The sequence below is a fragment of the Dermacentor andersoni genome, chromosome 1 (genome assembly GCF_023375885.2).
Source record: "Dermacentor andersoni chromosome 1, qqDerAnde1_hic_scaffold, whole genome shotgun sequence".
NCBI classification, from domain to species: domain Eukaryota; kingdom Metazoa; phylum Arthropoda; class Arachnida; order Ixodida; family Ixodidae; genus Dermacentor; species Dermacentor andersoni.
The window spans coordinates 228,981,281-229,004,795 of record NC_092814.1 but is presented as its reverse complement, the minus strand read 5'-3'; the positions used below and the strand labels follow the sequence as shown (position 1 = coordinate 229,004,795).

Below are 23,515 nucleotides of genomic sequence, written 5' to 3'. Positions count from 1 at the left end.
GTTTCGGCGTTGCGGGTAAGGTAGTCGCCAGCCACGACGATCAACTTATTCCCCATGTTGACGTCGGAAAAGGCCCCAACAAGTCCATTCCAATTTGTTGGAATGGTCGACAAAGGCTGGATTGGCTGCAGCAATGCTGCTGGCCTGGTTGGTGGTGTCTTGCGTCGCTAATACTCTCGGCATGTCTTGACGTAACAGTTGACGTCGTCGGTCACGCGGGGCCAGTGCTACTTCCGTGTCCTTACGAGCATACGGGAAAACTCGTGATGCCGCGCTGTCTTATCACTATGCAGGGCGTGCAGGACTTCGGTCCGCAGTGTTGCGGGAAAAACGAAAAGGTATTGTGCGCTGACTGAGGAGTTCTTTACGGGGACGTGGTTCTGTAGCGAAAACGACGACAATCCATGCCTAAACACTCTCGGTACAAAGCCGGTCTCGCCTTCCAAGTATTCAGCGAGTCTTTAGTTCCGGGTGTGCTGGCTGCTCTTCAGCGAAGTCGTCGGTGCATATGGTCCCCAGGAATGTGCTTTCGTCTTGGTCGTTTTGCTGTGGTGGGTCGATAGGGGAGTGAGAGGTGGTAGGCATCAGTTTTATTTCGAACTTGTAAGACCACAATGACGCCAAGCGCTTGAAGTCTAAGGCTACACCGTGCTAAGCGCCCTGATGGGTCTTTTAAGTTCGCCAGCCAACAAAATACGTGATGGTCGCTCATGGTCGAAATTATGCGGTAGCCCAAATGATGGCAAGGCGTTCTTTTTCCGTAGTAGAATAAGTGGCTACCGCTTTTGATAGCGAGTGGTTAGCATAAGCTCTCCCTTTCAAGCCCGTCTTTCCTTTGGACTAGCATGGCACCGACGCTACTTGCGTTGGTGCGAATGTGCATTGGTGGGGACTGCAAACGTTGTTTAAGCTCTTCGAATGCTTCGGCTTGCGGCGCTTGCCACTTTAACCCATTTCACAAAATCAGGAGTCGAGTTCATGGCTCGGTGATGTAAGAAAAATCCGACGATAATTGACGAAGAACCGTTTTCTCGTCTCCTTTTTCTTCGCCGAGACTACAGGAAAGGCCCAAGGGCTCTTTGAAGGCTGAATCATATCTTCTCGTAGCACTTTGACTTGTTGCTTTATGGCTTCTCGTTCCCGCGTCGAAACTCGGTACAGGCTCTGACGGAGTCATTCTTGGGTTATTATGCGATACTTAGCGACTGGTGTTTGTCGAATTGTCAATGACGTCGAAGAGCAGTGTTTGTATCGTCGAAGAAGACTTGAGCTGTTGCTACGTGCTCACGGGGAGATGGATTAAGGTCGAAGGCCGTTTCTCGAATTATGGCTGTCGAGGTACTTGCGTTAGAATCCGAGAGGACAAACATTGCTGGTTTCCACAATTTCCTCGGTGTATGCGATCGCCGTGCGCTTATTGAGGTGTTTGATGCTGACAAACTTCAAGACAGAAGTACACTTTCGCTTTTCCTCCGTGCAGTCAAGTGATTCCTCTTGGGACGCCAATTTCACGGACGAGCAGTAGACGTTGGTCGCCCTCGACGGTGACTTCTACGTCTGCGGGTGTTTCGGCGTCGACGGAAATACCGGTGCGAGGCGGAATGCTGACTTCATCTTCGAGCACACTCAAGGCATGGTGACTCAGAGCCCTCCGGCGCTGTCGCTTGATCTTGGGATGGCGTTATCGACTTGGACTTCAGGTCGATGATTGCAGCGCACTGGTTCAGAAAGCGCATGCCAAGAATGACGTCTGAAGAGCACTGTTGGAGAATAAAGAAAGTTGCAGTACTTGTAGATACAGGAGCAGACTATGCCGTCGTCGGTGGAGCACAGTCGGCGATCGTCAAAAATCTTGTCTGCGGGTCAAGCGCGTCGGCTTTTACACATGACTCCCCGAAGGTTCTAGCGTAATCGCTAGTGCTCGTATACCTTCAATAAAGTACAGCACCATTCGCGTCGCGCACACAATCTGGTCGCACAAGGTTCAGCGAGAAAATGCGCAGCAGATAGAAACAATAACATTCGAATAAGCTCCAAATCATACAGGCGCGTCTTGCGTTGAGGGATAACTTGAACCTGTTAGCGGGCGAAATTCTGTCCCCGGAAGAAGGATAAACAAGTACACGTGTCAAGTGTCACACCTGGATTGGTTTGATGGCAATCAGTTACAGGGAAGGATCAAGCATGCAGAAACGACGGTTGTAATACACAGGTGTCTTCAAAACAGCAAGCATGATGTTCTGATGAATATTTTTGGAAGTTTTCTCGCTGCGTCCATTCTTGATAGCGGTATATGATCACTGTCTGGGAGTTATCGTGAGCTGATCTATCAGCATGGTGGTGGCCCAAAATGCCACAGTCACCAGGTAGCCACTGGACATTAACATCGCGCCCTTTTCGAACAACGCGATCACAGGCTTCTATTATGTTAGCAATCATCTGTTGATAGTTTCCATGAAACAGTGCCGCCTGCAGGCTTGGAAGGACTGCTGTAGAATCACAGAACCCTGGCCATTTACAGGGTGATTCTCGTTCAATATATTCAACAGCGGAGTGAAGGCCGGCATCAAATGATGCTAAATCTACACTCACACACAACAAAATCTCGTGCTGTTCTCGGTATCGCGCCAGCGCTTAAGCGCTTAGGTGAAACTTGACAAGCACGCACCCAAACAGGTTCTTACGAACGTTGTCGAGTTTGCGGAAGAAATAAAAATTCAAACTCACATGTCCGAGAGTGGACCCATGATGACGAAACCAAATGTCATGCCGACCATGTAGATGCTCTGGGGCAATGCATTCTTCCAGGCAGAACCGCACACAAGGTTCCACTGCAGAAGAAAAAGACAATCACAGGGCTTCAAAGAGTAACAAGTTTCGGAAAGAAAGCGTGCAAGCGAGACTAAGTATATGAAACACGAAATTGGTCCCCTCGGTTAATCCCCTTCCTTCTCGTTTATTACATAACGAGGGTCTCGAATCGGGCAACATTGATGCCTTCAGGTAGCATGTGTGGGTTTATTGACCAGTCGCCTTCACCCAAAAAGAGCACGTTCTCGTGACGCCCGCGGCAGAAAGGACGTTCCACGTCCACCGCCAAGGTCTGAGTGGTGGCGCTGGCTAACACTCCAAGGGTTCTGCTAGGAAACAATTACCCAAGAAAGTGGATGGGGAAACGGCGCCGCGGTAGCTCAATTGGTAGAGCATCGCACGCGAAATGCGAAGGTTGTGGGTTCAGTCCCCACCTGCGGCACGTTGTTTTGTCATCCACTTTCAGTTCCATTAATTTATCGTTTCTTCATTTCATTTATTAAGCACAAGTAATTTCCCCTATGTTGTCCTTGGTGTCGGTGTTTGTTGGCTTTTTATGATATGACTAACAAAAAATCGGGCCCCTCAGTTAATCCACTTCCTTCTCGTTTAAATGTGTGTAGGCCGCCTAACTATATATAGTATAGGTTTTAGTTAAGCCTTCTTTCAAACTCGCAACGTATTGCTTCTTGATTTGTTCTTTTATGATATTGAAGATACTGGTGATGAAGATTCCATTACCCAGTCCACAAATTGGTGAAATAATGAAAGGATGGTGCGAGGTGAAATCGAGCCCTGCAGTGATTATACACATCGTTACCCGACGCAGGACTCGTCTGCAAAATATTAAATACGGCAGGAAAAAGAACTTGCACACAGTTGCCGATACGGCCACGAATAAAATAGTCTTCTGGTCCCCATTCAACAGTTTACGAAAAAAAAAAAGAGGTGAAAGGGATGTAGCCGGTCCTGCAAATTTTTGCGACACCTCATGAAAACGCAATAGACATGCACGCGCATACGCACACTCTAGATCGCATTTGTCAAAACGCAAAAAGAGCAATCCACAATCTGCAAAGCTAATAAAACTATGGAATATAAAGAAATACTCAAGGAAAAGACTACGGTTTGAATTATTCCGCAGTTCATTTCATATGTTTTCACACGAAGAACCCCACTAGCAATAAGAGCAAGTTTAGCAAACAGCAAAGTGGTCGACCTGGCGTCTAGCCTTCCACTTTGCAACAGGGAAAAGGAATGGGAGAAAAACAAGGTTACGACGTAAATACCTTGTCAGATCCATCGCAGACGGGAGTCTAGACCCGCGCTGCGCAGAAATGTAAGTAATGCGCCATAGAGTCTGGCCAAGGTTACGTGACTAGTAAAGTTTAACCACGACTTGGTGAACTTCCCTGCTCATTGAGTAGATTGGTAGTTTTAAAAAAACTTCAGTAGGAGGCGAAACACATCTGAAAATGTAGTGTCCCTGAAGGAAGATCAATCCTCCATGGCAGCGCACGGAGGTAGCGCACGGAAGTGTATGTTGCGATGAACTGTTGATTCCTATACATATTTATTCCTGCACGATATTAAGAGACACTCGGGCGGAGCACATTGCCTGCCCCTGAAAGACAAGATCCGCCCGTAGCTTGCATCATTCTCCTCATCCTCCCCTGGCCAATGTCTCAGTGGGACGTGTTTTTAGTGAGCGGTTCATTGTCAATAATGAACAAATCAGCCAATGTCAACAGTTCGCGCGCATATTGGGGGCTAAAGATGTGGTGTTTGCTCCCGAAAATTAAGTGGTGCACTGTTGCGGTTTGTCTCCATGGTGTGTAGCACACCTGGAAGAGCCTACACCTTGGTGTCCATCTCGTTATTTAAAGGACACCTAATCATTGTCTGAACAATATACACTGGCTTCGGTGACTCACGTGGCAGCTAAAAAAAGCGTTCTAGGGTCAGGCCTGTGAAGGCAGCCATGCTAGCTGCCCGGTTGGAACCAGTGTTGTCACATTTCGTATACTCCCCAGAAAGAGACAGAGTGCGCTGAATCTAGCGAATGGCAAAATATCGTCATTTGAGGCTTCTCGCAGCTTTATCTCCAAGGTCGTGTCTATGCCGTCCGTAGTGTTCAGGTACGATCTGGTAGTAAATGTAATACGCTTTCACTTCCGCAAGAGCACTTTCACTTCCTGCCACGTCAAGAGCCAGGAAGTAAGAGTTATTCTTTATCACGCGTTCAAGCACTTGTAGGGCTCGCTTTCAGTCAAAATATTGCGATATAATCCAGATATCTACCGAATGGTCTCACATGGCTACGAGTTTTGTAGCTATTAATGCGAACCAGTGGCTGCGTCTCGTAAAAATTAAAAAAAAATTGCTTTTCCATTATGTGAGCCCTTAGTCACTGAATCTCACGAACTCGCGCCACCGCTATCGCATGGATCAGTCACTCGACAGGACGAAAGTTACGAAATAAATAAGATCGGATGAAAAGAACCCTTACAACTTACGGCCCCAGGCGATACTTCTGACAGACGCCAGTAGTTCGAAAACGCACGGCTACAGCTAATGCGAACGAAGTTACGAAGCCATCCGAGTAAATGTGTATGTATATGCTATAGCATGGTTTTATTCTATCGATGCACGCCCTACAGTGAGTTAAGACATGGTAGTGAGGCACCGTTTATTTTTTGTGTGTGTGTGAATTCCAGTAACATTGTTACATAGGCTTTTGACAACCACGCAAGCCATTTCACGTTAGCTTTCATTGACTCCACAACGCTTCGAAAGTTTAAAGCAGGTTACGTAAAGAAATGTGCAGTACATGGGAAATCCTACCTATGATTACTCTGCGATGACTGCTCCAAGTGATACAAACAGGGCTGTGCAGTATCGTGATAAAATAGTATCGCGATAGTATCTTAGATATACTTTTGAGTATGTATTTCTGTACCGAGATACATTTGAAGAATGTATTTGTACCTCAGTAGTGAAATACGTTTACGATGTAGCGATTATATCGCGATACTGAGCCGGACATGGTTATCTCGTTACTTATTTGGCGGAAATAGGCTTACGTGTTCGCAGCACGTCTCATCGCTTTTTCCTTTGTCACGGTATGAAAACGCACAGCGACACGGCATAGAAGACCACGAGCGAGACGCAGATTGGCGCTTCGCGTGCACATAACGAGCGCAGAGGAATTTTCAACAGGCTGCCGAGGCGAGAAACCAAAGTACCAAGAAAAAATCGAAGCCCCTTTCGTAAAAAAAAGATGGTCGAACGCGAAGCTTTCCCCCTATGCAAACTGAATCAAAGTCCAAACCAACGACCACGCAACGAACCCAAGAAATGCTGAGCGACCCGATGCTATGCATATGTGATTTGATTGCTTGTTTAGGATTGTATTTTTTGAACGTTGAATTTGAATGAAGACACATTTCCTTAAGTTGCATAGCCTTTATTTTAGATCATGTAGCCATTGGTTACACGCACACATTCACTTTCACGTACGACTGTGCACTTGCGTAAGCGTACGGCAGCCTCTCCTGCTGTGCCCTGCACCCGCGGCCTACCCATGGTGACGGCCGGGAGTGCATTGCGTGACGTGCTTAATGCAATGCAGATATACAGTTCGTCTGGGTAGCGTGGCGTTCAACCATCTTTCTTTAAGAAAGGGGCTGATTTTTTTCAGATCCTAAGACGAGCCCGTCTTCAAGCGCACTTGCTATCTGATATGCGGCTTGTTCAAGAAATAGCGGTAATCTTCCAACTTTGAGAGCTTACTCGTGCGAGCTGCAGAAGCACACGCACGACACAAAAAGGACACGTGCGATGAGTCGTCATCATTGGCGGTGATGAATCAAGGTCTTCATGAGTTCGAAGGCGGAGATGCTTCGGCTTCTGAGCCGTCAGAACAGACGCACGTGAGAGCTGCAGTGTTTCGGTACCTATATGACCCGAGAAGATATCGCCATGATACAGGACTTTCCGGCCATGAAGGTGGTATTTTTTTCGTAATAACACGAACTTGTGCTCGTCTGCAGTGGTAGAGAGACTTTTCTTGTTCGCGTGTTTTGTGTTGAGGCTGAACCAACGCTGCCTAGAAGGCGGCCCATTTGAGAGACTGATGTTGCTTAAGTGCAATTAACGCTGCAAGATTGAATGCGCTGCACAATTCACATTACGCTGTACTTAATAAATGTCTTTGCGCAGCATCAACATCCTCGAAATAAAACGTATTCCAGTATCGGTTTCCTTGTATCTGTATTGCTGTCTGTTCCGAATACTTTTTTTAATCTTTTTGCAAAAGTATCTGCGATATATCCAGTTACGTCTAAGACAAATGTATCGCAGCATCTGTATTTTAGGCTTCCAACACGTGTATTTTGATAGCTGTATTCCGGAATACTTTTCGTAGTATCTCTACCCAGCCCTTGATACAAATACATTATTGTTACCCTGCTTATTGTGGACATGCTTTCCTCCCTCTCCACCTGTAATGAATGCCCTCTGTCATGCAACCTTATATTGCGGAGACACCAACAGTGCGAAACTTGTGCAACTGTGCTTGAGTAGCCATGTCTTGGCATGGGGCAAACAGAAAAGGAACGCGAAGACTGAGGTTAGTGAATGAGTGGAGTGAAAAACGAGTGGAATAATCGTCTTGCACAGAAATCGTAATAATCTACAGTCAATAGAGTAGTCGAGTGAATTGTTAAATTGCAAGTTGCATCGTGGACTTGGTAACAAAATGTTCTTAATCAGTATGACATGACTTTCGTACTTTGAACATTGAAAGAACGATAGAAGGGCAAACGTATTTCAATCATTTCTTTTAGTAAATGGCTTTCAGGAAGAAGGCTAAATGACGCGTGTTTGAAACAAAGCTTGATGGCAATAACAAGCAGCATTAACAGGCCAGCGCGGACAGCAACCGTCAATTGCTGCATGCAGGCTGCGTGCTTAGGATGGCGCGAGAGTCTAGCAGTGTCAAAGAGTTTCCAGTTCTTCCGGTGGCAGTTGAGTTCTTAATGTTTTCTAGAAATACTGGGAGGGAAGGGGTGTATGTCCTATGTACTTTTTAAGCATATTGAACAGTCGGTGCCTCTTCAACATTGCTGTTCGCAGAATGAAATATTGGCATCGTAGAGTCGCTGAGCACACCCTTTTATGGGTCTGGTGACCGTACACCCGGAGGGGAGATTTAGTTAGACAAACAAATAGTATAAGCTGTCGCTCAATAAAAAAAATTACATGACTGATGGTGGGTTTTGAGGATATTTCCACTGCAGCAGCAGTCCGAAGCAGTACAGATTACCTACCTTTCTTCACTGTACACTGGCGCTTTCTTCAATGACGGTTTGGAGTGAGGAAAGGCCGAAGAAGCGATCTAGTTCTGTTCTCATGGGTCGAGAAAGGCCATTTACGACACAAATGGATTCACAATGTAAACACTAACTTTCGCTTTTGTGCCTGTATAAGGTTGAAGGATGCAGTACCATAGCATGTACGACATGCCGAGACTTGCCATGACCAGCGCACGGGCGATCTTAATGCTAGCGTCGGCATCCCCATCTTAAGGAAGGTGCACGCAACAATTATGACCTGACTATTTTCAGTCTATGTATTGTCTTGTCTGGCGCGCTCCAAGGGCCTTGTCTAGTGTTACGTCTCAACACCACAAAGGCGTTAATTAGACGTTTGCCACGAAACAAACCCCCACCCATCCATAAGCGCCTATCCAGACGTCCACGCAGCGTGGACACCGACTGTTGACAGATCCACAAAAGCCACTACCCCCCCCCCCCCCCCACTACCTGACAGCCTGAACTAATGATGAGGGGGGCCAACATCAAATGCTACCGTACAACGACGACAACCTTGGATTCGCAGGTTGCTATCCTGCCGCACATTCCATACCATCGGGCTTCGGAGGTGGGGTTACTGCGGAGCGTTGCGATAGCATGGGCATGATGATTCGACGATTGTGATTTGCTTCAAGACGGGCTTCAGATTCCCTAGTTGTCTCGCTTAGGGAAGACGAGGATATTAAAAGCGGAGACTTTTCGTGCAGTGGGAGAGAGGGTCCTAATGTGAATTCGGACGTTTAACTGGAGCCGTGTAACTAAGGCAATAAACCCTTTCCCCTTCATTCCTACTACTGGACGTACTCGTCGATGGGCTTGGCGGATTCCTTGCCCTAACGCCACCCTAAGCCGCAACACAGGTTAGGAAGCATGAAGACCTCCTCGCCTAAGGTAGATAAGTAGTGTGGACAAAGGAACGTTTCAGTCAGCGCTAAGCTCTACGGTAAGAACTTCGGGCCACAACTATCGGTTCCCAGACACCAGACATGTGTCCTAGAATCAGTTCATATAACCGCCTCACAAACGTTATCGTGTTATTTCAGATGGTGCCCCAAGCTCAATTAAAACTAGTTATTAAGTGCGACGGCATTCATCATGAAAGTTTCTTAGGACCGTTTTCAAGGAAACAGGCTGGTTGGTTGGTTAGTTTGGGTTTAATCGCACAATGGCAACTAGCTCCACAACAGATCACCAGACAAATGACAGACGTTTCATTGTCTGCGCCAGACGCAAGACAATGAAACGCAACGTTAGAGCAGGTAAACCTGCATTACATTAAAGTTTGTATAAATAACCAATTTTTTCTAAAAAGTCGAACAGGTGAGCAAATGGCACTAGGGGGTCATCTGCTAGTAATAGGGCAGGGTGTAATGGAGTGTGCAAATTATACAGGCTGTGCAAAAACCCTCTCAGTGCGTTGATGTGTGGATATGTTATTAGGATGTGTATGACTGTGAGAGGTTCATGGCATTTTTCGCAGGTTGGCGGGTTTTCTTTTCGGAGGAGGGAATTGTGCGTCAGATGTGTGTGTTCAATTCGAAGTCGACACAAGATCACCTCGTAGAACGGTCGCTGGTATCTGCATGATTTCCACTCGCCAATTACAGGTTTGATAAGATGTAGCTTATTGTTTAAACATTTGTCCCAATCGTATTGCCATTTTGACGTCAAGGCCTTCAGAATCTCATTGATACTGTCTTTATGTGGAAGTGCTGTATTTCTAATGTTTACATACGCTGCCATTGATGCGCACCTATCCGCTGCTTCGTTACCCGGTATACCAACATGACTTGGTACCCAGCAAAACCTAATTGACCTGCCGTATTTGTTTATTGTAATCATGTTTAGGATATCCCCTATCAGGGGTTTACATTCGGATTTCATGTGAAGAGCCTTTAACATGCTTAGTAAATTGGTGTATATAATCATGTTTTCTAGTTTTTCAGCGATGATCTTTTTAACCACAGTCCATATTGCATAGACTTTAGCTGTGTAGACCGAGGCGTGCTGTGGCAAACGAATACTTTCCCAATGTTCTGTTACGGCCCCCACACCCACGTGTTCTTTTGTTTTAGAGCCATCAGTGTAAAATTGCGTGTAATTTTGATATTTGTCCTGTAGAAAGCGGAATTCTTGTATAATGTGTTCGTGTGGGGTGTTTTCTTTAAATGTGTCTATGTCCAATCACATAACGGCGCGAAATCGTGCCACGGGGGCAAACGCTGTGGCTTTCTCGCAACCTGGAGTACTTCGCGAGGAATGTTATAATCCCGAATATATTCCTCATATCGCAGGACAAGTGGCTTAATCATGTTTGGTTTGTTTGTATAGTGTAAGCGTGAGTTACACTGTGTGACAGTGTTGAAGCATATGTGCTGTGGTGACGACTGAATTCTGAGTACGTAAGAAAGAGTTAGTAGCACTCTGCGCTGCTGTAAAGGAGGTCCATTACAGTCAACATATAAACTCTGGACAGGTGATGTTCTGTAAGCACCACTTGCCTGTCGTAGTCTAAGGTTATGAACAGGATCAAGTCGTCGGACGTAAGACTGTCTGGCTGAACCGTATACGATGCTACCATAATCTAATATGCTGCGCACCAATGTAATTTGAATTTGCCGTTCGCAGGATGTCAGATTCGATGCACGACACGCAATTTGTAGATCATCCACATATAATGAATGCATTACAGAGGATGGAATTACCTTATTGACCTAGTTCATTTTCACCACAAATAATGCTGTGCTTAGTACGCATCCTTGTGGTACACGATTTTCTTGAATGAATACAGGTGACGTCGCCGTTCCTAAACGCACTTTGAATGTTCGGTCCGACATGAAATCTGCCAGACATTTGAGCATTCTACCTCGGATTCCTAAATATGCCAAGTCCCTTAAAATACCAAACCTCCATGTTGTGTCGTACGCCTTTTCTAGGTCAAAGAAAACAGTGAGACAGTATTGCTTGTGCAGAAATGCCGCACGTATCTCGTCTTCTAGCCGGACTAGGTGATCTGTTGTGGAGCAACCTTTCTTGTATCCATACTGATGGCTATCTAGCAGGTTCTCTGTTTCGAGGACGTACGTTAATCTTATGTTGATGATGGCTTCATAGGACTTTGCAAGACAACTTGTGAGTGCTATGGGTCTATAGCTGGTTGCTGTTGTGGGAGGTTTTCCAGCTTTCAAGAAACGGATTATGATGGCTTTCTTCCACTCTTTGGGCATTTTCCCCGTTTCCCAGATTATGTTGAAGAAACGAAGCAAGGTCTCAGTTGCTTTAGGGGAAAGGTGAGCTAGCATTGCGTAATGTACCATGTCCGGACCGGGTGCTGTTTTTTTGCCAGTAGTAAATACTCTATTGATTTCTGGAAGTGTTAAAGCGCATTATACAGTGTTTCTGAACTTCCTGTGGTTGGAAGCTTTAGTTTTTCTGCTAACTGCTTATGTTTTAGAAATTCTGTATAGTAGTTTGCTGAGCTTGATATATCATGAAAGTGCTTCCCTAATATGTATGCTTGTCCTAAATTTGTTTACGTGTCTGGGGGTGAAAGTATGGGTATCTTGTAAGGAGCGTAGTCACCTTTAAACTTACGAACCTGATCCCACATTATTTTGGAAGATATCGAGCTATTTATTGACGAGACAATTTTTCCAGGACTGTCTTTCGGCTTGTCTGCGTATGTACCTGGCTTTCGCTTTTGCTTTTTCGAACGAGAGTAGATTATCTTGTGTTGGATATCGCCGAAAGATACCCCACACTTTGTTTTGTAGTTTTTTTGTTTGCGTACATTCCTTCATCCACCAGGGTTTTAGGTTTTTCCTTAGGAAGCTAGACGATTCTGGGATTGTTTCTGCTGCTGCAGGAAGTATACAGGCGTGATCTTATTCATTTCATCTATGGTTAGCTCATCTGGTATGTTATCCAGAGTGGCCTTTTCAGTAAAGAGAGGCCAGTCTGCTAGATGGAGTTTCCAACGGGGTGGCCTCAGTGGAATGGTAGGAAAAGGAGATGTTCTTTTAATGATAGCAGGCATATCGTCACTACCATAGGGGTGCTCAATGACATTCTACTGAAAATCGCCAAAGAGAGATGGAGAGCACAGTGCCAGATCTAGGCAACTCATAGCTCCTGTGCTTGGGCAGTAGTACGTCGCCGCACCGGTGTTTAAAAGGCATATATCGTTTGTTAGGATAAAATCTTGAAGTGTTTGACTCCTGGTGTCAGTTGTTTTACTACCCCACAACGTGTTATGTGAATTAAAATCACCGCCTATTAAAAATGGTTCAGGTAGCTGGTTTAAAATTACCTCTAGATATTTTACGGTAAAACTTCAACGCGGCGGAATGTACACTGAACAAATGGTGATGGTTTTATGAGCTAAAACGGTGACAGCAACAGCTTCTATGTGGCTGTTAATAGGAACTTCTCTGGCTGCAATACCACCCTGCAGAACAATCGCTACACCACCTGACAGCTGGTTCGTCTGCGTACGGTCTCGCCGTACAACAGTGAAACCTTTTAAAATGTTTTATGCGTTTTTCGCCTAGGTTTGTTTCCTGTAAGCACAGGGCCACAGGAGAGAAGTTTAACATGTCTTTGATGTCACCCAAGTTATGTAAGATAACTCTACGATTCCAATGGATCAGAAAAGCCATTATAAAATGGAAAGGTAAAAAATGATATTAACGAGTGAATAGGAGATAAGAAAGATGTTAGGTGACCTGGATCTGAAGAAGGCAGATACAATGGAGCGATAACCGATTAGGTTATCGCCTTATTTTGGGTAGTTATTGTGAGTTTGTCCCTCTTTAAGCGCTCGAGAGAGCGCTTGTCCTTCGGTGTCGATGACACCGGGGTTTTTGCGTCGACCTCCATCGCTCTCTCTGAGGCACTAGAGGACCGAGAGTTTGGCGCCGAGACACGTGTCTCGGGCCTTGGTGTTCGCTTGATCTTAGGGCCCTGCGGGACTGGTGTCGCTAGGGCCTTCGAAGAGGGTGGAGCAGTACTGATTGCTTCCACCACGGGGGCGGGAGGCGTCACTACGGGGCCACTGTGCGTGGGTTCGAAGGACTCCTCAGGCCTCTGTGACGACGCCCCCACCTTCGTCACATCGGCATAACTACGTCGCGAAAGGTATGACAGTCGCTTTCTGTCTTCAAATAATTAGATTTTTTATTTCACAGTTAGTGCAATTACTTCTTTTTCTTTTTTCCAGCAAGGGCAAGACCTCGAGTAAGCGGGATGATCTCCTTTGCAGTTAGCACAATGTGGTGAAGAGGTGCAATTCTCAGATTGGTGATCGTTGGAGCTGCATTTAGCACAAGTTGTTTGTCCTCTGCATGCATTTGAAGCATGTCCAAACCTTTGGCACTTGAAACATCGTCTTGGGTTCGGGATATATGGTCTCACATTGACTGACATAAACTGCATCTAGTGAGGTAGGCATTACGCTTGTTCCGAAGGTGAGTATAACGTGTTTGGTGGGGATTTCTTGGTCGTTTCTGCGGATTACTATTCTTTGTACTTTAGTAACATTTTGTTCTTTCAGTAGTTCCAGTAGTTAGTCATCGCTTAAACCAATAAAGTCTTCTTCGGATATTACTCCCCTGCTTGTATTAAGTGTTCTGCGCGCTGAAACTGTCACTGTCGCGTCGCCAATACTGGTAAGTTCAGAGAGCTTCTCTGTTTGATCTTTATTATTCAGCTCTAGGAGGAGGTCCCCGCTAGACATTTTGGAAGCTTTGTATGTAGGTCTGATTTTATCTTTCAGGCATTCGGCTACAAGGAATGGAGATAGCTTTCTTACTGGCATGTTGGTTTCGCTGTGGACTACATAGTACTTGGGGAAAGATGAAGCGTTGCTTCGAAAGGAGAATTGAAATTTTACTTCGGTGCGGCATCTTTTCAGACGCCGATCATGGACAACAGAGATTTGCGCTGCCATAGGAAAGTGCGTGTGTTCGGCCACAGCGCCGACCGCCCACCACGGAGCCCAACGAGGGGACGCGGCAGAGCTTGTGTTCAAGCCTGCACGACGCCAGCTGTACGCCGTCACTATAACCAAATATGGTGTACCCAAGGTAGGATAGCCACACAAGGTTAACCCTTGCCGCCATGGAGAAAGGATGTAAATGGAAGAGAGAAGAAGACAGGAAAGATCAAAAAGTGAGAGATAAAGACGAAGATTTAAGGAGAGAGAGACAGGAAGAGGCGACTGCCGATTTCCCCCGGGTGGGTCAGTCAGGAGGTGCCGTCTACGTGAAGCAGAGGCCAAAGAGTTGTTGCCTCCGCCGAGGGCCCTTAAAGGTCCGAACACCCGGCATCGGCTCAACCCCCAGGATCCCCCTTTCCCCGGACACGGCTAAGCCGCGCACGGCTACACGCGGGATGGGCCAACCCTCGTGTGCTCGGGTACGTGGTGTCGCAGCACACCAAACGCCTGCTGACGCAGACGCCCCTGCGGGGCAAGGAAACAGGCTCTTGCTTGCCAGAAGGCATAATCGCCTTAGAAATATCGCCATACGTGAAGGCGTCGCTGGAGCAGTGGAAGTCCCCGTAGTTGACATCGTTCATTTGCTAGCGAAAACCGGCATGATCGCCCATTTCGTATGTCCAATGCTCTTTCAGCCGCCATGAGCACTTTGGTGGGACGCCGGCCGTCTCTATTAGAAATTGGTTTTAATTCAGCCTCAGGGTTCTTCAGCACTAATGAAGTGAAAGCCACAGAAAATACGGAAGAAAACATCGATCATCTCGCCTTCGATATTTTAAGTTATGCATAGAAGAAACTAGGCTGCATGCCACCAGCAGCAAAATGTAAGGAAGTTGAGCTTCAAGTTTTAAAGTAACACGCAAAGGCACAGTTAGCATATGAGAGGCGTAGCGTAGCTCACCAGTGCATATATACGTTCGAAAGATCTAGCTGAAGCAACATGTATCAACTTGTAAACGCTGGACATAGCCGAGCTGCCGACGTCACGCGTACATTATAGTCGTTTTAACAGATTCACATGTTAAAGATGGCGCACATATACACAATAGTTCCTGCATCCCGAGTTGCCAAAGGGTGCCTGCGACAAGGAGCGATACTTTAAAACATATAAATGTACACCTAACTATGACTTTGCTGCCGTTCGAGCTTGTGGGTTTCACGGTACCTGTTTTCTGTCACTACTGCACGTCACGACTACCTTTCTGTCGGCACCACAAGACATCTTGCTGTTGCTGTCAACCTAGTAATAATATTGTAGGAGTTGCCGGCCTGCATTGTGGCGTAAAATAGTATTAGTAAGAGCTCACCATTTCAGTGCCCGAAGGCCAGAACTCGGAGTGGTCGTATTCCCATGAATTGCACGAAACCACTGAAAGGTTGTCAAACCCGCCGTTGTCTGAAATGGCGTAGTGCATACACGAGTAGTCTTCTACCACAGAGCCTCCATGTGGGATGGCTTCAGCCTTCCACTGCCGTGCGTCCCAGTGTGCGTAAGCAGGCGGTCGCGCGCACCAGTGCTCCACCTCAGGGAAGATGAACGAGGCGCACAGGTTGTTGATGGCCAGCATCATGCCCCGGTACATGGATAGCACCAGCATCACGTTCTGGTAGATGCCCGTCTCACCAATGAAGTCGGTCACCTCCATGACCTCTGTGACTGGGTTGAAAGGCTCAAGTCACTGCATAAATCGAACGCATCACCGTACGAATTGACTGTGCGTGAGAAAGTACAACAGCTGCATTAATGATCTGCAGTTAAATCGATTGATATACGAATTAGAACCTGCCACGAATATTCCAAACTTTGCATCCAAGCTTCTTTGCGTAGCACGTCTCATAAAAATGGCGGAGTCTAATTACGTAAAAGGTCCCTTAGAAATTCCTTTTAACAAACATTAGTTGGTGCAATTTGTCGGCAACGTTATAACATTTCTAGAGACATGAAAATTGATAGAATTCGAACTGTTACATCAAAATTAGTGTAGTTCAGAGGCTGAAAATGAATGCGTTCAACTTAGTGTCTCCACTGTACGGCGGTTTCCTCTATAAACCACATATGAAGTATGCTTCTAAATGTGTGGTGCATATTTTTTCACAAATAACTACGAATGCTTATCGACGTTTATTCGACTTCGTTAAGGAATTAGGTGCGATGCACCGCTAAAAGTATCTGAAGATGGCCATCTCAGACGAAGAAAAAAAAAGTATCAGGTGGCCAGCAGCAACAGCCTCCCAACTTCGGGCCTTCATAGCGCGCTCCTGACGCTATGTACCACGCTATGTACATTCACGTGCAATATGACTTGCAACACTGGTGCCCGTGGTCGAAGGGGCTCCAAGACTGTACGGCTGCGCAGACACAGGGTAAGTTACAGACCTAAACACAGCTTCAATTAGTGGTGTTAATAAACCGCTATTTCGCATGTCCGAGGCGTTCCGCAGCCCTGGAGCCCCTTCGACCACGAACAAGAGTGTTGCAAGTAATTTTACACGCGACTGTACATGTACAGATCAGCGTATCCTCTGTATCAGGAACCGCACCCCCTGATAACTGCGCAAGCGGTGCCACATCGGGCACGTTTCAGGAGAAAGTGATCACCTGAACATCATGCCTGCCAGCTATAGTAACAAATAAAATAAATTCTCGGGATTTACGCGCCAAAGTCACCATCTGATTACGAGGCACGCTGTAGACTGAAGGACTCGGGATTAATTTTGACCACCTGGGCTTCAACGTGTACCCAAGTACACGAGCATTTTTGCATTTCACCCTCACCAATATGTGGCCGCCGCGGCAGTGAGTGGACCCGGGACCTCTAGCTAAGTAGAGCAACGTAAGCCAGTGGGCTACCGCAGCTAACGTTGCTTATTTTTAACAGCTACCTCACATCACATAGAATACTGCCACTTAGTGGGGCACGGTGACCCTATTCAATATCTGTACCCTGCATATGGCAATTCGTGTCATGAATTTCCCCCACAAACGTCACGCTAGAAGAACTCCTTTGACAGCATTTCTTGAAAAAAAAAAAGAAAAGGCGTTACTCGCCTCACTCATGATTGGGAACTTCCGCGAACTAGAACCAGCTACGGAAAACCGATGTTGCGCTACCTGTTACCGCACAATTTAGACTTTATTAGCCTGTGTGTTTTTACAGTGAAGCTGTTAAGGGCAAGTTCCCCAGGATAGTGCACGTGCGTAGACAAAATCCTTAAGATAGTGCAATGCAGGGCCGACCTGCGGCGGAGTTAAGCAGGCGTGAAGCACTCCCCATACGTGTACCGATCCCGAAGGTAGTGCAATACTGGGCAGGCCCGTTGCGGAGGTTCAGTTCGCCATTACACACCTATACACAGCTTCGCTGATCATTCTTCACTGAGTGGAAGGGCGCCGAGTTTTCTACTAAAGCTTCACGAATAAATAGCTTACCAAAAATATTGTAATATCTGTGTCTAACTAGACCCTCGCGAATTTTCGAATTTTGCTGACTGTACTACAATTTGTCTCAACTGATATTTCGATTTTTCGTGTGTGCATTCGTGCTTTTCTTTACTTTTGTTAGTATGCTACTTTGTATTAACATGTGTTTCAGTAATAAATAAATTTGGTATGCTTATAATTTTCTTTCTGTTTCGTTAAGGTAAGCAGTCCGTTTTGCGCTGATGTGCCCGTTCCTCTGTGCCAAGTTAATGGACCGCAGGCCTCGTCAAGCCGATCTGTGGCATTTAGTCCACAGCCCTCAACATCTTTTTCAGATTGCGATGTTCAATAAGGTAATGTGTCGTCGAGCGGAATACGGGCGGAAAGAAACGATGTGGACAGGACAAACGCTCTGTCCTGTCCACATCGCGTCGTTCCACCCTAATATTCCTCTCAACGACACAACATGACACCCCATCTGGCCTAACAGTTAACGATTCTGAAATGAAGTGAATTGGATTTGATTTATATGTATTTCGCAATGAGCTATGGCATCGGCGTACAAAGGACATTCCGGCAGATGTTTCCAGCAATAATCTTGCTTTTTCCTAGAAGGGGGGGGGGGGGGATTTAACAGCAGTTGAGGGGCAATACCACAACACCTGTGGCTAGACACCAGGGAAAATTTTGTTTAATACCAAAATCACGAAATGTTACCAGGAACTGCAAAAAAACTTTTGGAGCATGAAATACGGGAAAACACGAAATATCGTCGCCTCCGAAGCATCTATCCTCCGATCGAACAGTTGCTACACCTTCGTACGACTACCACATTTCTAACCTATATCCGAGAGTTTCGTGCTTCAAAACTTGCGGTAGCTGCACTGTCCACGGTCTAGAGACCGCAGGAGCTGCGGCCAAACTGCATCGCTGCGCTCTCGAGCAGTGGTGAGTGTGCGTTCGAAGCCCACGTATAGCGCCGCGCATGTCCTTTTTCTATCTGTCAGCGTGCTCGTTCGCTGGTCTTAACAGCGCGCTCACGAGATCGATGTCGAGAACAACCTTGAAGCAACGTCTCATGTGAAGCGGTGGAAGAAAGAGGGAGCGATACGGGCCCGGCAGACTGCGAGGGCGAGAAGGCTGGTGCCTTGGTGCGGACTCCCCGCACGCCGACTGCTCGTGATCAGTTGATCCGAGTTTCGGGAGGCACGGCCCAGTGAAATAAATTGTAAAGGGAGCTGCAGCACGGAACGGAAGCTTGCGAAGGTCTGCATGAGGCCCCACATGTGGTGCTTTTGCAGTCATTGAATGAACTCCGTTTTAATGCGATTAGCATTCTTTGCCTGCGTCAGCCGGTTTTGAACCTATCTATCTAGCCGCTTACGCAAACCCAGACGTCAAACTTTTCTACCAGCTTGGGCCACTAGGTACGTGCTCGTGGTCGCGATGCCGTCATGGTCGTTGTATCATTGTCATTCCAGCTTTTGTCATTTTACTCTCGTGATGCCGTCATCGTCGCCATGCATTCGCTGTCACACAACCATCTTGACACCCCCGGCGTCGTTCAGTCGTCGTCACTCCAGCTTCGTCATCGTCCCTCCAACCGAATTCTCAAAATCACCACCACAGGTGCTAAATAAACGTGACTTCAGGAACAGTGCATCGCTACCTTGCGCAAATGCTAATCGCATTACCATTGACAGTCATTGTGAGAAGAGTTATGCTGTAATTTGGGGGGGCAATGTGACACCACGCGTGATTAGTTTTATACTGGCTATCTATGCTGCCTATAAAAATGTGAGCCTTACCTCGTGTAATGTAATAACTTGCTATCGCTCCCAATGTTTCATCCTTCGAGACTAACTGCGAAATTTCCTAAGTAAATAATTAGCTGTTAATTTTTTCTCAGTCCTCCCAAGCAGCTTCGTTGGGTATGGTTCCCGCATGTTTCCGGAATATATTTGGAATGGCTGCCCAAAGTCAATAGATTGCCCCTAAATCCTTTTCTTAGCGGAAGTTTGCTAGTTTGCCTATCGGCGAAGTCACTTTGACGAAGAGTTGCAAGAAACGGAAGCTGATGTTTTGAATTACGACTAGAAGATGGACGCTCCTGCGAAGCACGCGCGTCTGGAACGCAGACGCACCACGATTATAGAGGGCAAGCACAGCGATGCAGCTTGGCCTCCACTCCCGTGTTCTCTAGAATATTGCCCTCGGCAGTACGTTTCGTCAGCGTCATAAGTGAAAAAAGAAGAATGCAACTTTGGGGGTTTACGGTGCCAAAACCACGAACTGAGGACGAGACAGCGGTAGTGGCGTACTCGATCAAATTCAACTACCTGTGGTTCTTTAACGTGTACCTTGTTTTGAGGCGGCAACAACAGCAACAACTTGTGCCTAAATCTATATACAGCCCGCATCACAGCTGTATCGAGCACAGAACCAGTGCCCATTCGTACCTTTCAGTCGCCTACAGGAGCAAGTTCGAACAGCAGCTTCTGAGCATGCACTGCAAGACTGACAGGTTTTGGCCACTCGCGGTTATAATTGTCCCTCGCACTGTTCCCATTGGCTGATGATTCCGGCCGATGAAAGAACGCACGAGCGCGTGATATTTTGTCGTGGGACGAGCGGTCGCGTGGTCTTGCCAGTACACGTGTTGATAAAGAACCGTTCCTGCAGCTTGGCGTAAGGTGCCTCGATAACCTAGCGCCTATCCCGGCTCCCCCTGTCGTCGGGCATAATCATCAGGAAGGAGGGGGGGGGGGGGGGGGCGCTACGCAAAGCAGTCCTGACAGCGAGTGGCGAAGCCCTGTCTAAGGTCGATCCAAATAGGTCGCGAAGCTTCGGGTGAAAAGCGGTTCAGAACAAATTGTCACCGACATCACAAGGGTGGTTATGGGAGCAGCGATTGAAGCGCGACTATGTTTGGAGGGAAGAAACATTGGGGAAAAAAACGGTTTTTTATTAATACGGGACAGATTCATTCAACAAAAATAAAATTCCTTATCAATTTTATATATACGTGACGAGTAAAGAGAAGACAACTTTTTTTTTTTATCTTTGTCAACAAATCGCCCATCGTAAGAGCTTCGCGCCGCTATCGCTTGCAAAGCAATGTAGCTCTTGAAGTGTGCATGAAGGCGCGCTCATAAAGTTCTCATGTTAGAATACGCCCCCCTCACACGTTGTGCTGTTTTGCATGACGTTTGTCTGAATTTGGTGACGCGGGTAGCTCCATCGTTTCTCAACCTGTTCAGTCAAAAGGAGTGAGTTACGACCGCTAGATAATTGCTTACTTTAGTTCTTTTCGTACGACAACGTAGGCCAACGGACTTGGCGTGAGACGATAGAACCAGCACCACACCTAAACCTTTCGTCGGCCTCTAAAGAAAGTATATTCTGTTCAGGAGTGCAATTTTGACACCCATACGGCTGACCTTTTCTTGCATCGCTTTCCGCGCTGAAAGCTCGAAACGCCCATCAAGTCGAATGGCGGGGCATATGAATATACAGCTCTAATGACAGGCCACCAAAACAAATTTCGCGCCTTTGAGAACAAAACAACTTCACTTCTGTCTTTAACGAATATGGCGCCACATATCTCTTTCCGCTGGAAGTGTTCCCACCTCACACAGACGGCGTTAAGCCCCATGAACCGCTGGGCTTTATGAAGCACCAATGAAACGTCATGTTTTTAACGTATAGGCTTCTATGGGAGCTTTGCTGCCAGGTACATTTACCTTGCCCTGTCCGCCTGTTAGCGCATTTTCAGAAGCAACTATGTCGTTCCAGCTTTACCCGGTAGGCAGCGCTAAGGGTCTTGGCAGCATACTGCAGCAGCGCACCGCTTCCGCGCTCTAAGCAGCCGTGACGGGGACTGCACATGAGCGCGTTTGCATTTCACGCAGAACGAAACGCGGCCACCGCAGCTGGGATCGAACCCGCGACCTCGAGAGCGCAACGCCATAGCCACTGGGCTGCCGTGGCGGGTGAGCCAAACGTTGAGCACCTGAGCAAACTCGTGCAGTACGAGGAAAGCGTAAAACAGCCAAGCGTCAGTAGTTCATAACCATGTCTCAACGAAAAAAAAAATGCAAGTGTCCTTGCGCAAGTAGCCATTTCAGTATGGAAGGAATCCTATTTTGAGGAAGCTTGTAAATGGCTTTGCACACTCGCAAATGGCATGTATAACAGTGAAGGAACTTCATATAAGTTTGAACTGATCCCACAAAGTAAGCATTTATTGACGCGCACTTAGGTGCCTTCACACGTCGGGTAAAGTAAATGGGACAGACGCTCGAAGAAAATTATGCGCAAAAATATTGGAACAGCGATGCTGTAGCCGGTAGCAAGTTCCGAGAAAATGAAACATGGACATTTTAAAAAATGGTGCGTGTACGTTCGAGCACTGACAAATGGACTTTTCTTGGGACTGGCACGCAGTTGTCGACCTCTTTCTTATGCTCTTCAACATAACGCATACTGAATACCTACACACAACTATGAAACATCGTTCCAGCGCACAATTGAACATGGACGAAAAGAGACAACACAAACGCCGGTGTTGTCTCCGGCGTTCGTGTTGTCTTTCTCTTCTCGTCCGTGTTCAATTGTGCGCTGGAACGATGTTTCATAATGCTATTCCCAACCAACTAGCCCAGCTGTCCATAATTAACCTACACACAAGTAAGGCTATACCACTAAGTGTGCGTTTCCCATGCCTCTTCCTGTCACCTCCTTTAAAAGAACACAAAGTTTAAGCACACGTTACATATAAGTTAACAATACGCGCATCAGAACATGTAACAAAATAGGACATACCGTGTTCCTTCAGGAGCAGAATTTCCCAGTTCAGACTGGGTCCGTAGCACAGCGTGGAAGTGTGGCGAAGGAGCGTAGGCTCAACTTCGTCCCTCCGTCGGTAACTGGAAGAAATCGTCTGCGCGCAGCGCCTTCTGCTTCCTGTGTGTCGGCATGACTTAGTGCCGTTCGGCCACACAGCCCATTCACTAGGCCAAGCGTAGATTTGATAACGTCGCACTAAGCAGGAAGGACAACTGACTTTACGCACAGCGTGACGTGTTCTTTTCGCATCCATCGAATGCAGTATCTTTGAATCTTCGACTTGCACCATGGGAGCACGAAAAAAAAATCAGAGCACCTTTCTTAAAGAAAGATGGTTGAACGCGAAGCTTCCCCCCAATGCAAACTGAATCAAAGTCTAATTCAAGAGCCAAATAAAGTAATAACAAATTATAGGGTTTTACGCGCCAAAACCACGGTCTGATTATGAGACATGCCATAGTGGGGGACTCCAGAAATTTGGACCGCCGGAGGTTCCTTAACGTGTATCTAAATCTAAGTACACGGGTGTTCTCGCATTTAGCCCCCATCGAAACGAGGCCGCCGTGACCGAAATTCGATCCCGCAATCTCGTGCTTAAGTGCAAAGCCAACGACCACGCAACGAACCCAAGAAATGCTATGCGACCCGGTGCTATGCATACGTGATTTGATTGCTTGTGTAGGATTGCATTTTTGAACGTTGAATGAAGACATATTTCGTTAAGTTGCATAGCCTTTATTTTAGATCATGTAGCCGTTGATTACACGCACTCACTCCCACTTTCACGGACGACACGCCGTGGTTGCTCAGTTGCTATGGTGTTGGACTGCTAAGCAGGTGGTCACGTGATCGTACCCGGCCACGGCGGCCGCATTTCGATGGGGGCTAAACGCGAAGACACCCGTGTACTTAGATTTGGGTGCATGTTAAAGATCCCCAGGTGCTCGAAATTTCCGGAGTCCTCCACTACGGCGTGCCTCATAATCAGAAAATGGCCTTGGCACGTAAAACCCCATAATTTAAACTTTCACGGACGACTCTATACTTGCACAGTATTGCCTTGTG

General features: G+C 46.8%; 1 protein-coding gene across 2 annotated transcripts in view; it reads right to left on the bottom strand.

Moving 5' to 3' along the window:
• Nucleotides 1–22,592, bottom strand: part of LOC126548539 (solute carrier family 22 member 6-B-like) — a 73,299-nt gene extending 50,707 nt beyond the window's left edge. Inside the window, exons 1-3 of one of the 2 annotated variants that reach the window (XM_050196766.2) lie at nucleotides 22,427–22,592; nucleotides 15,489–15,860; nucleotides 2,728–2,831 (exon numbers count right to left, since the gene is read on the bottom strand). In XM_050196766.2, coding sequence (XP_050052723.1) covers nucleotides 2,728–2,831; nucleotides 15,489–15,827 — 443 coding nt within the window. In that variant the 5' untranslated portion in view covers nucleotides 15,828–15,860; nucleotides 22,427–22,592. The remainder of the gene's footprint in view (nucleotides 1–2,727; nucleotides 2,832–15,488; nucleotides 15,861–22,426) is intronic. The other variant, XM_055063347.1, reaches the window with a different exon arrangement.
• Nucleotides 22,593–23,515: the final 923 nt, after the last annotated feature.